Here is a 12,112-nt window from a genome sequence, read left to right on the forward strand (position 1 = left end):
ACCCTTATATTGGACTTTCCATCTTCACAGCATTTTACACACGTTCATCCCCACAATACCCTTACGCAGCAGAGAAGTATTATCAACTCCTCTTTACAGCTGGAGGAATAGACACAGTAACTCCCGGTCTGATAGTCAGAGGTGCGGAGCATCCCGAGACCCCACTAAAGTCAAAGGGAGCTGAAGATGCTCTGCATCTCTGAAAAACCTGGTCGTGTCTGGCTCAAGGCCACGTCAGAAGCTGGATTAGAACGAATGAGATCCTGGCACTAAACCTTGCGCTCAGATCGCTGGACCAAAAACGTCATTACTAATACTCACCTATACAGTACCTTCCAGAGGAGGATCTCGAAGCACATTATAAATGTGAACTGAGCCTCACAAACTCCCCCCACCCCTGCTGAAGTAGGGTGGGATTGCTATTCTCATTTTACACTTGGCAAATAGATGCATGGAGAGATTAATGCCTCATCAACACTTGGCTACCACAGGGTTAGCCCCAGAGGAGATGGCAATGTTTGAAACATCTTCTAACACAGCTCTGGGCTGGCACAGCTCCCATGGTGCTGCACCGGGGCTCCGCGCACTGCTGACGCTGCTGGAGCACAGCCGGGGATGGGAAGAGTGAGCATTTGCCAAGATTTCCCAGGGTTAGGTGAGCTGGCCAGAGCGATGTCGGGAATCAAATTGTTCTCCTGACTCCCTGTCCTGTGCTTTAATCCACCAAGGACTCCTTAGAGGAGACAAACACATGCAGCCCTCCCCCTGCCTTTGACTCTCCCCTCCCCCTCTAGTCTGTGCTATTTATCGCACATCATCTGTGACCCTTGGTTGTATCTGTCTGTGTGATCCACTGGCCAATGAATAAACATGCAGCCAACAACAGAGACCAAAGCAGATACAAAAGGCGAATGCCGATGTGATACTAACGCAGGCGCTTGGCTGTCAATTTAATTTGTTCCTTTTCATCTCTCTCTGGGCAGAAGCAGACAGGCAAGGCCGCGTCCACTACTGTGCAATCTCTATCGCCAGCCCCTGAGCCCAAAGATATTACTGCAAGTCATCAAACAAGCCATAAGAATTACCATGCGTTTGGTTGATCTCGGAGTTGGAGGACAGGATGTCATCCGCCAGTTTCTGGGCAGTTGGCAGTACCTCGGTGTGGTGTTCTGTGATTAAATACTGAACAAACTTTTGTAGCTGGTCCCTGTTCATCTGGAAAAGGGTCTCTGAGATGGGAAGACGGAGTTTGACCTGCTCTGGCTTGCGGATCCTGTACAGCGAGAGCGCCACCACGTGTGCGCAGTAAAAAATGTCCTTGTTCCCGCAGCCGCACGTCACGGAAGTGATCTTGCAGCGATCGAAGCTGATGGCGACTTTATAGGTCATCTCTGGTTCTGTCGCCGTTGCCGGCTCCGTTACTGTCCCGCTCAGGTGGAATCCTGGGAGAGAGGGGGAAAAAAAAATCAAGAAAGGCAATTTTAGCTTTGCAAATGGCCACCAACACATATTCACAATGGTGTGAATTTCTGCAAGCATCTGTGCATTCCAAAAACCATCACCCAAAATGTAACGATTTGGAGAGGACTGAGTCCATGGACTGCGTAATTATTTGTATTATTGTAGCTCTGAGGAGCCGTAGTCAAGGACCAGTGCCCCACCCTGCCAGGTGCTGTACAAACAGAACAGACAGACAGTTCCTGCCCCAAGGCGCGTATAATCTAAACATAGGGCAAGGGAGGACAGATGGATACGCGCAGATGGACGGGGCAGCACAGGAGACAAATGAGACGATATTGGTCAGCACGATGGGCAGTTGTCTCTGCACACCAGCAGCTTAACTGTGGCCAGGTTTTGGTAGGAGCCAAGGTAAAGGAGATTTGAAGGTGGATACTGAGATGGCTTTGTGGGTGTCTGGGAAGCGCCTGCCAAACACGTGGCCCAGCCTAGGAGAAACCACAAAGGTGTCTGAGAACTGAACGAGTTGGCAGCGGGCCGATCGGAGGGGAGCAGGGATAGCTTGATAGGTAGGATGCTGCCTCATTCCAGGACAACGACACGCTAATCAGTTACACCTTGGGTCCAAGAAACTGCCAGCTCTGTAGAACTGATGCCCCTCTCCGCCCCGGCACACCGCTCTATAATCACCAGGCCCTGTCTCCGCAGTGTTCAGCTTAAATCATCCAAAACGAAATACACAGACGCTGCTCCAGAATGCATCTTCCTCGGTATGTGCCTGTTGCTATTGTCCCCGCCGGCTGGGGAAGACCTGTAACATACACGTCCCATTGGAAAGCTACAAACAGAGCTCTGCTCGAACAGACGCCAATGAGGTGGCTCTACTTTGAAATGACTATCTGCGCAGACACACTTTAAACCATCCACACACAAACAGCCCTTCAGCCGCTTTATTTAACAGCCGAGTCTAGGATTACCATACATCCGGTTTTTCCCGGACATGTCCGGCTTTTCGGCAATCAAACCCCCGTCCGGGGGGAATTCCCAAAAAGCCGAACATGTCCGGGAAAATGCCGGCCAGGCACTTCCCCTCCCGCGGCAGCTCTGCTCCTCCCCTGACTCTTCGGCTCCGTTTAAGAGCCAAGCGCTACGGGCTTTGGGCAGCCCCCATGCCTCCGGACCCTGCGCCGCCGGAGCCTGGGAGGGGAAGTGCCCGGCTGGGGGCGCAGGGTCCGGAGGCATAGGGGCTCCCCGAAGCCCGAGCGCTACCGGCTTCATGGTTTGCCGGGCAGCCTCCAGACCCTGCGCCCCCGGCTGGGCACTTCCCCTCCCGGGCTCCAGCTGTGCTGGGGAACCGCCGGCCGGGGGCGCAGGGTCTGGGGGCTGCCCGGCAAACCCTGAAGCCGGTAGCGCTCAGGCAGCCCTTTTCGCGTGGCTGGGAGTGGGAGGGAGGAGGGGGCGGAGTTGGGGCGGGGCTGGGGTGGGGCTGGGGTGGGGAAATGGGCGGGGCCAGGGCGCGTGGAGGGTCCTCTTTTTTTATTTGTTAGATATGGTAACCCTAGCCGAGTCTAAAGAAAAAAGTAGAGCTATTCTGTGCAGTATCTGTTCTTCCAACCATCATCTCTGAATTCCCCCAAGGGCCCAATCTTGCCAACACTTACTCACCCAAGCAAGCCCTGCATGCCTGCTGTTATTTAGGTGATCGGTACACACACACACGTGTTGGGATTAAGAGGAACCAGCCGATACGTTCCGTTTCCCTGACAAGGATATATTTTAACACCATGCAGGTTCCTGTTCAGTCTCTCAACCAGCCAGGTTGCTTTCAGATATCACAGGAAAAACACGCTTTTCTAAAGGGCTGGAACAAACAATGCAGGGGACTGACCCTCCGTCAAGAAAAGGTGGCTTATGCTTCCAGCTCTCCAGCATTGTCTGCTTCTCCGTGAACTTTAAACCCACGTTTGTTTGTTCAATGAATTACATCCCTCTCAGAGCTGGGGAACCGAGCTTCAATGGAATTTCTGTTCCACGGCTACACAATGTTCTGCCTGTCAAACACACTGCGGTGAACCCTTCAGATCCACAGACACAGGCAGGCTTGAATTTTACTGAGCTGCACTGCCTAACCAAACCGCTCATTTGTTAACAAGAGAACACACACACACACACACATCTCCCGGGTCAACTGGGAAAAGGCCTGGTGGCTCTTAAAACCAAGAGCATCACCAATTCTAAGGAGCCAGACGCAGAGGAATAAATATTCCCTGTTATTTGTGATCAAGGTACGGCAGGTCTACATGGCATGTTGCAAATGCCTCTCACAACAGGGCCTCTCATGCCAAGAATAGCCACCCCGATTTAGAAAGAACCAGGACAAATAATTGAGCCTCAGACATGAAAATGAAAGACAAGATCAGCCAGAGAAAATGGAGGGTGAGAAATGGGGGTTTCGGGGAAGGAAGGTCTTTCGGTGCATGGCACGGAGGGTGCATCGAACAAAGGGGTGTGCGGTTGTGGAGAGACGATTGTACATTCATCCATCTGCTTTTGAAATTAAGACGGTAGCTAAGAAACCCCAGCGTCTGTCAGGGAGCTCTTTGCACAAGGAAGCTACCAAAGGAAATGAACCACCATCCTTGGCAGTGCTAGAGCCTCCCAGCAGAGTAACTCACAAACAAGGCATTTGGCCTTTCGCCTCACAGTGCCCCACACACCCGGGGAGGCACGTAAGGATTTCGGGCCCACATTCGCAGAAGAGACTTGTGATTCTGCGGGCCCAACTGGAACAAAGTGCTGAGCACCCATCGTCCAAAAACCAGACACCGTTTCAGTCTCAGAGGGGTAGCCATGCTAGTCTGGATCTGTAAAGAGCAACAGAGAGTCCTGTGGTACCTGATAGACTAACACATGTATTGGAGCATGAGCTTTCGTGGGTGAATCCCCACTTCGTCTGACGTCTCTGTTAGTCTTAAAGGTGCCACAGGACTCTCTGTGGCTCTTTACACCGTTTAAGGTGTCTCATGCCGGGCACCCAAAATCACTAGTCACCTTCGGAAGTCCTGGCCAACAAGCCTGACCTACCTCGGCGGGGGAGCAGCAGGGAGGGGAGCTGGGAGGCAAAATGAATGATCTGCGAAGTGTAGTTAGTTCCTCTCCTCCCCCCCCAAAAACAAAGGCACAGGAAGGCTAATGGACTTGCCCGGGGTGACCCCGTATGCCTATGCTGGAGCCCGGTGTGGTACTCCAGAACCCAACCCGCGGTCCTGTGCGCCTCGACCATGGTCCTGGCTCCTTCCCCAGGGACGATGCTCACTTCGCCTGTGTCGCCGGAGCCCCGTTAAGAACCTGTTTCAATGGAAGCCTCCCGGGGCCTCCCATCCCCCTGCAGCAGGCGGCAGACGGCTGAAAGGGTTACAATTAACGACGAGAGAGAGAGAGATTAAAATACATTAACTGCATAAAACCCTTGTGCGCTTGCCAACCCTCACAAAGGCTTTCCGAGACAAATTCTACCAGAGGTTTTTAATAAATGGCATCAAAACCGGCTATTCACTGCCAGTCTCTTTAAAGCAAGGCCAAAACCCACATTCGAATCTGATTAAGTGTCAAGGAGGCCTGCTTTCACTTTAGAACCAGGGGGAGAGAAAAAATAGACCTGTTGAGCAGACCTCTGCCATTCGGATCGACTAAAACCCAGTTCATGCGGTCGATAAAAGCAGCTAATTTGGTAACATTCAACTTCAGAAATAGGGAGGAGAGAGCAGGCTCCCTCTGTCTCTCATTTGCACTCCGGACTGAGTGTGGTGTTGAGATCTATGCAGAGAGCCAGAGGGGGCAGTGTATTAACTAGCCCCTAACTCCTCACGAATCCATCTGGCACAGCCGGGCCACATAAATCCCCAGGATAAACTCCAAAGTGTTTATGTTTTACCACATCTTCGGTCTGCGGTACTTGGCCAGCTCCTCAGTTTCACTGCCAGCTCCTTCCAGTTTATTTTTTGAATGAGTTAAAAGGATGTGAAACGAAGTTCTTTCTAATTAAAAAAAACCCCAAACTTTGAGACCAATTATTAGCTATAAATGCTGCCTTAAAACGCTTGCTTTACAGGGACTTTGGGGCAGGGCATCATCAGTTAACTGGTGTAAACCCAGAGGAACTCCAGTAACTTAAGAGAGCTACTTACTTTACACCGGTATAACCGTGGTTTGAATCTGGGTAATTTGAGTGTGAGTTTAACACGTGTGAAAGCAAGGGTGTGACCGCACTGGCTGCAAGCTTCTCGCACGCACCACTCTCAAAGCTGCCTCCATCTTGAGCGGTGGCATTTCTGGCCCTGGCCAGCCACTACTGACCAGCGTTGGTGGTTTTGTGATGAGCGAGAATGGGGTGACTCACATTCACTTGGGAACCAAGTCATAACTTGACCCCCACGGTTGTGTCTGCACCGCGACATGGCACTACGATTGCTGCCGGACTGCTCTCAGCGAGGCTTGGTCATGGTCTGGCCAGTAGTGGACAGAAAGCCAGTACGTTCCACACCCTTGGTGGAAAGCCAGGCTGAGGGCTTGGTCTCCAGCCTCTGCATAGAGACACTGGACCGGGCAATCTATGCTGAGAATCTCTGTAGCTGTTCCATGCGTACGAGGTGCCAATCCAAACCAGAGACCCTGAGGAGCATTGGACCCTGCCATCTCCTGTCTGCTACTGAAGTGATGCTAAGGAAAAGAGTGAGCTCAATTCAGGTCCTATATTTTTATAGCAAATAAGACCATTTAATATGCCAGCATCTGCCAAGTTAATCTGGCGTTAGAGCCTGAAGTGTCAGTTTAGAGTCTAGCTGTCAAGGCAGCAGGTCTATATAAAATAAACGAGAAACGCTATACAAAATATTTATCATAAGCTTAGCTGGAAATTAAACACGGCTAGAGAGAAGAATTGGCCACGGCGGCAGAGTTATTTGGGAATATTTACATTAGCGCTAGGAAAACCTGCAGCTACCCACAGTTCCTGCGTGTTCTGTAAGCCAGTGGGAGAACCATCCGAGCCTAATGCCAGGGGCAGCCCCTCCTGATCCAGACAGCGCAGCAGCAGGGCTGGGGACCCACCCGGCTGTCATGGCTCCGGCTCCCACTGCCCCCACTCCTAGGGGCGGGAATTTGAAGAGAGGGTGGTTGCTATAGGGATGAGGAGCTCTGGAATTCGGGAGCACTGGTTAAAGGATACAGCTTTTGTTTGGGCTATTTATTTAATTCTCTAGTTAAGCACCTATCCCTGGCTCCCAACACATAATGTTGCTGCCTGCCCAATAATGCAACACATACCTGCTACAGGTACAAACCCCTAGTAACCCCACAGTCAACACCCTACGGCCCATATCCCACTCCTCTCCGCAAACGCCGCCTATTCAAAGTAGGCCATCATCTCATCTTCTACTATTTGGCGAATGTCTTTTTAAGGGCTGCTGGGTAGTCGGCTAACTTACGTGGCCGAGTTCTATGCATTCCACTTTGACCACAACATAGCAGCATTCTCTTGCTGCAAATGGAGGGTCTCGATCATGCTGACAAATGGACACACTACAAAAGAGGTCATTTTCTGTTTCCCTTTGTTGCTCGAATCTGGAGCAGGTAACGCCGAAGAGACCTATATTTGGCTCTGTGTTCTTCCCCCGCAGTTCAGTTTAAGACGTTCCTACAGTTGAATGCTTATCTAGGACTTTATCTTCTGTTCCAAGCATGCATTTAACACAAACTAACTTAGTGTTTGATTTGCTGCCAGCACAGCGCCTGTGCCAGGATTGGAAAATCACGAAAAAATTAAGTCTCTCAGTCGTAATTAAGGTCTTGTCAAATTTCATCTGAGCTTGACTTGCCTAAGAAACAGCTACAGTTTCTCATAACCTGCTTCCTCCCTGCCCCCATCACAACACCCCAAATATTTATACTAAGGCTCAAAATACTATGGATACTTCCCAATTTATAACACACAAAATTCATGCTCCGTACATACACAATTCATCAAACCTGCTTCAGCAGGTCACGGCTAGGTCACAGCATGGTTAAGGGTGTTTAAACAAGGCTTGTATAAAGTTTGTACTCAGCAGAGCTACAAATGTTTAAATCACACAGTGCAGGCTTAGTAGGTCTCCTTCCTAAATAAACTCTAGTTACCTACCAAATGGATTGGGGATAGTGGGCCACATAAAGCCGAACTACTTAAACTTCCTGCACCGGGGCGCTAACCTGTATACAGCATCCAGGAGAGATGCTATGACATCCGCAGAATAAAACAAATTCAGTATAGGGTAGAGTGGAGTTCCATCTCTGTATGTTTCTAGTAAGCTCTCACTACATGTGTGTATAGTCCCTACCACAATGGGATCTAGCAGAAGATGCATATTCACTTGGGGTTTGATTTCCTGGCCTGGAGGACCCAGGAATATCATGATCTGGACATCAGGCTAGGATGAGGTTCTCTTTCTGTTCCAAACAGCAGCCCTTCCATCCTGTTAAGGTGCAGCTCTGTCATGGCTGCTCTATACAACGAAACTTGACTGTGTTCTGACACAGTCGTGACGAATCGAGCTAGCTGACTTTCACCGTGCATTCAAACATAGGAAAGCTTGAAAGTGAGACAAGACCACTGAGGTGTCAACACAAGTGCCCTTAAAGGCCAGGCTAAATCCCTTGATCTGTAGATCTATCCAACCAAAGGTGCTTACAAACTCCTCTAGTTTCACCACCATCAGTGGAGTCCTTCACCAGAGTTCTGCAAACCCAGCCGTCTGCAACCGAACTCATTCGTGCTACAAACTCAAAGACCGCTGCAGTCAGAAACTGCCAAATTCTCTTATTTTGTAGATCTCAAAAATGAAGAAAATCTGGAAGTTCTGAAAGTTAAATTTGGCAAGATCTTTACAAAAGAATCTCTAATGGTGGGATCCTTAACAAATTCATTTAAAAACACAAAGTATAAAGCTACAGAGGGTCCTGTGGCACCTTTGAGACTAACAGAAGTATTGGGAGCATAAGCTTTCGTGGGTAAGAACCTCACTTCTTCAGATGCAAGTAATGGAAATCTCCAGAGGCAGGTATAAATCAGTGTGGAGATAACGAGGTTAGTTCAATCAGGGAGGGTGATGTGCTCTGCTAGCAGTTGAGGTGTGAACACCAAGGGAGGAGAAACTGCTTCTGTAGTTGGATAGCCATTCACAATCTTTGTTTAATCCTGATCTGATGGTGTCAAATTTGCAAATGAACTGGAGCTCAGCAGTTTCTCTTTGGGAATATTTACATTAGCGCTGAAGTTTTTTTGCTGTAAGATGGCTACCTTTACATCTGCTATTGTGTGGCCAGGGAGGCTGAAGTGTTCTCCTACAGGTTTTTGTATATTGCCGTTCCTGATATCTGACTTGTGTCCATTTATCCTCTTGCGCAGTGACTGTTCAGTTTGGCCAATGTACATAGCAGAGGGGCATTGCTGGCATATGATGGCATATATAACATTGGTGGACGTGTATAAAGCTGACGCACATAGATCACGTTTATCAAACTTAGACCGTGTGTTACTTTAAAACCACTGAGCCGATTGTCTTCAAGTTTGGATTATATTTCAACCCCCAGAAGAGCTACAAAAGTAAGCGAATATATAAAAATCTGAAGTTTCTACCTTAAGAGGATTGGGAATTACCCAAGTGCAAAATGTCTGAGCAGATCATACGGAGAACGTATGTTTTGATGCCTGTACAACTCCAATACAGCTCAACTGATTTTGCTCAAACTTTCCAAACCGAATTCACCTGAGACAAAGCATAGGACGCTGCAGTCCAAGAACAAGTGTAACCCATGCTTACTCTCCACGCCCTCTAGTGTCTGTGCCGCATACAGAGCTTGGAAAAACGTGAGGAGAAGCTGTTAAAGCACCAGACTTGGACTCTGGAGACCTGGGTTCAGCTCCAAGCTCTACCATAGACTCTGCGTCACTCCCTGATTAAACAGATTTAAACTGTTATCCCACTTTGGAACATTTGTTCTTTGATTTGCTAGATCTTGCAGGACGGCGTGTTCGGTTGTCTCCCACAAAGCAGTAGCACAATCCCTTTAGTCAGGATTTATCAAGGCCCAACCATTCCCAGAATTTGGCATAGGACCCACATGCACTGCCTGACAGAAACCAAGCTCCAGAAAATGGGCTGTCTTGTTACAGCTCCGTTCTAGCCACTCTGGGATTCAGATTCATGACACCTGGGTAGCAAAGGGTCAAGTCGCTTTGCTGCTTCACTGCCATGGCTGGGACGGAACGAGAGCCAACTGACGGGGAAATGCTGACCCAGATCCCTCTCAGCGGCACTTCAGCGTCTGTAGAAAGTCCCTCCATCACAGAGCTTAAAGTGCTCTTCTCGGAAGCGTCGCTCCTGCGTAAAAGCAGGGAAATTAGCATCTCTCCGGTGTCAAGCACGTAACCCCCTTTGTTCCATTCAATGAGACGGTCATGTTGGACACTAGCTTGAAATGACAAGATGAGATTGATTTACTCACACTCACACACACACACACACAGTGTGTGTGTGTGTGTATATATATTATATTTATTTATTTATTTATTTATTTTGCTATTAGGCTGGTACGTTAAAATGTCAAGTAACTGCATAGCTACCAGGCCAATATTCTGGGAAAGCACCTTTAAGATCAATATTCGTAACTGAAGAGAAAGCCAATATATGCTGCTTCCAGAAACCCTCAGTAATTTCTGTTTGCGCGCTGGCCAACAAAGAGCGGCTGTTGGGGCGGGCAGCTTCACGGCCTCTCTCCTTCGCTCTTACAAAGCATATCATCTTACTCCATGCGCCCAGCTCCCAAGGACCCACATCTAATCAGACTAACCCAATTTCAGATCTGCGTTTGCAGCACAACAGGCCGCTGTCCAATTACCAAGCTGACTGGAAAGCAGGCATGTAATAGTGATAAATGGACAAGAAGGCATGCATCATATGGCTTTTCCTGGATGAGGTTGATTTGGCATCTGCTGGACTTTACCCTATCCTTTGTCATCAACCTTACAGAAGAGGGATGCTTAAACTACCTTTACTGTCCTGCCCCTCCTTCCTCCAGAGATGCTGCTCTTCTAAGTCGGAGTTAAGGTCAATTATGGGGCAGTGTGCCGCTATCTACAGAAGGACTTGCCTCTGAATAAGCAGATGTTTTGCAGTATGCAAGACTGTCAAGACTCCCAACCTTCAGACAGACAAATACTTGGAAAAACAAATGGGAAAGAAGACATGGATATTTATGGGACTCAGCAGATGTGTCCAGGCTTAGTGGCAACCCTCAACACGAGTCATATAAACAAGGTTAACGTGACCCAAAATATTTCAGAATTTCCAGGCTGTCGCGGGAAGGTATTTTAAACTAAACTGAATCCAGGCTCCTTAGTGATTTTAATAAACACACACTGACTGCAGCTCAAGCTCATAGTGGAAAAACCATTTGTTTTTCCATGGGGTGAAACCAATAACTAGCAATGAATAATAATTGCAGCATTGAGTGTTATTTATAACCCACTCTTGGTCACATTTCCAAGACAGAAAACACAACAGCAACGGTCCCAGGGTTAACCTAAACCAGTCAATATTTGTAATGGATACACATGCTTTGTAGAAAGATCTCTGTGTGCGCGCGTGCAGTGAGAAAGGGAGGTTAGCAAACTCTCAGAAAGCTTTCTAGCTAATAGATCAATTGCTCCAGCCAGCTGAAATTGACAATTGCTCTGTCCCTGACCTTGCAGTTGGGAAGAAGATGGGCTCCTGAACTCATTTGCACATGACAATGCTCCAGCAAAGTGGATCGTCTGCCTCCGACAGTAATGGAGAGTACTTCTCTGTACAGCCCTCCCAGGCTCTATTCAAACAGCACAGGGATGGCCTTTTGTTCGTCGAGTGCGAGAAAGACTCCGCTGAAGATGTCTGCAATTAAACCCACTTTTCTTGTTGCTCTTTTGATTCCCCAGGATTCACAGAGGCGCCCTAGGCAGGTGTTGCCACACAGAGAGAAAATGTGTCTTTTCAGCAAAAAACGGAAAGAGAAAAAGCTGAATCAATTGTAATTTCTCTCTGGCAAAACACAGACTCAGTGGTTAGAGATCCAATTAGAGAAGAGATGGCTCATATGAATTTCAGCCTTTTCCCTTGGAAAGCAATTTCCTCCTGTGACAAATGGATGGCGTAGGCAAAGGGGCTGCGATCTGGTGAGACCTTATCGTGCAGGTCCCTTGCATGGTGTGGGAGGCCGGCCCTTTCCTCGGCTGCAAGAACCCACTTTATTTATTTTACATTTCTTTCTTTCACCCTCCCTTAACACCCAACAAAGCAAGCTCAAGATTCTCAGAGCAAATAAGCCATTAAGATAATACCTTGAGGAATTGTGTTTGTCAGCAAAACCTCAGGAGAGTAACAAAGGGATGAGGCTGAATTAGAAGGGTTCTGTTAGAATGTTATCCAACGGGCAGCGGAACAGGCAGCACCTACCAACTTTACACGGGTGTACACACACACGCACACGGGCCCAATAAACAGGAAGCACAAACGATTGCAGACCTAAGAGAGAGACTGCAATCCGGGGGGAGGGCCGCATAGGTAAGAAATTTACACTGCAG

At 48.5% G+C, this 12,112-nt stretch overlaps 1 protein-coding gene across 2 annotated transcripts in view; it reads right to left on the reverse strand.

Moving 5' to 3' along the window:
- ZSWIM5 (zinc finger SWIM-type containing 5) overlaps positions 1-12,112 on the reverse strand; it is a 155,074-nt gene that overhangs the window by 44,035 nt on the left and 98,927 nt on the right. For both annotated transcript variants that reach the window (XM_065553716.1, XM_065553715.1), the window contains exon 2: positions 1,086-1,442. In XM_065553716.1, the coding sequence (XP_065409788.1) occupies positions 1,086-1,442 (357 nt within the window). The remainder of the gene's footprint in view (positions 1-1,085; positions 1,443-12,112) is intronic.

Source organism: Chrysemys picta, chromosome 8 (assembly GCF_011386835.1).
Source record: "Chrysemys picta bellii isolate R12L10 chromosome 8, ASM1138683v2, whole genome shotgun sequence".
Classification (NCBI taxonomy): domain Eukaryota; kingdom Metazoa; phylum Chordata; order Testudines; family Emydidae; genus Chrysemys; species Chrysemys picta.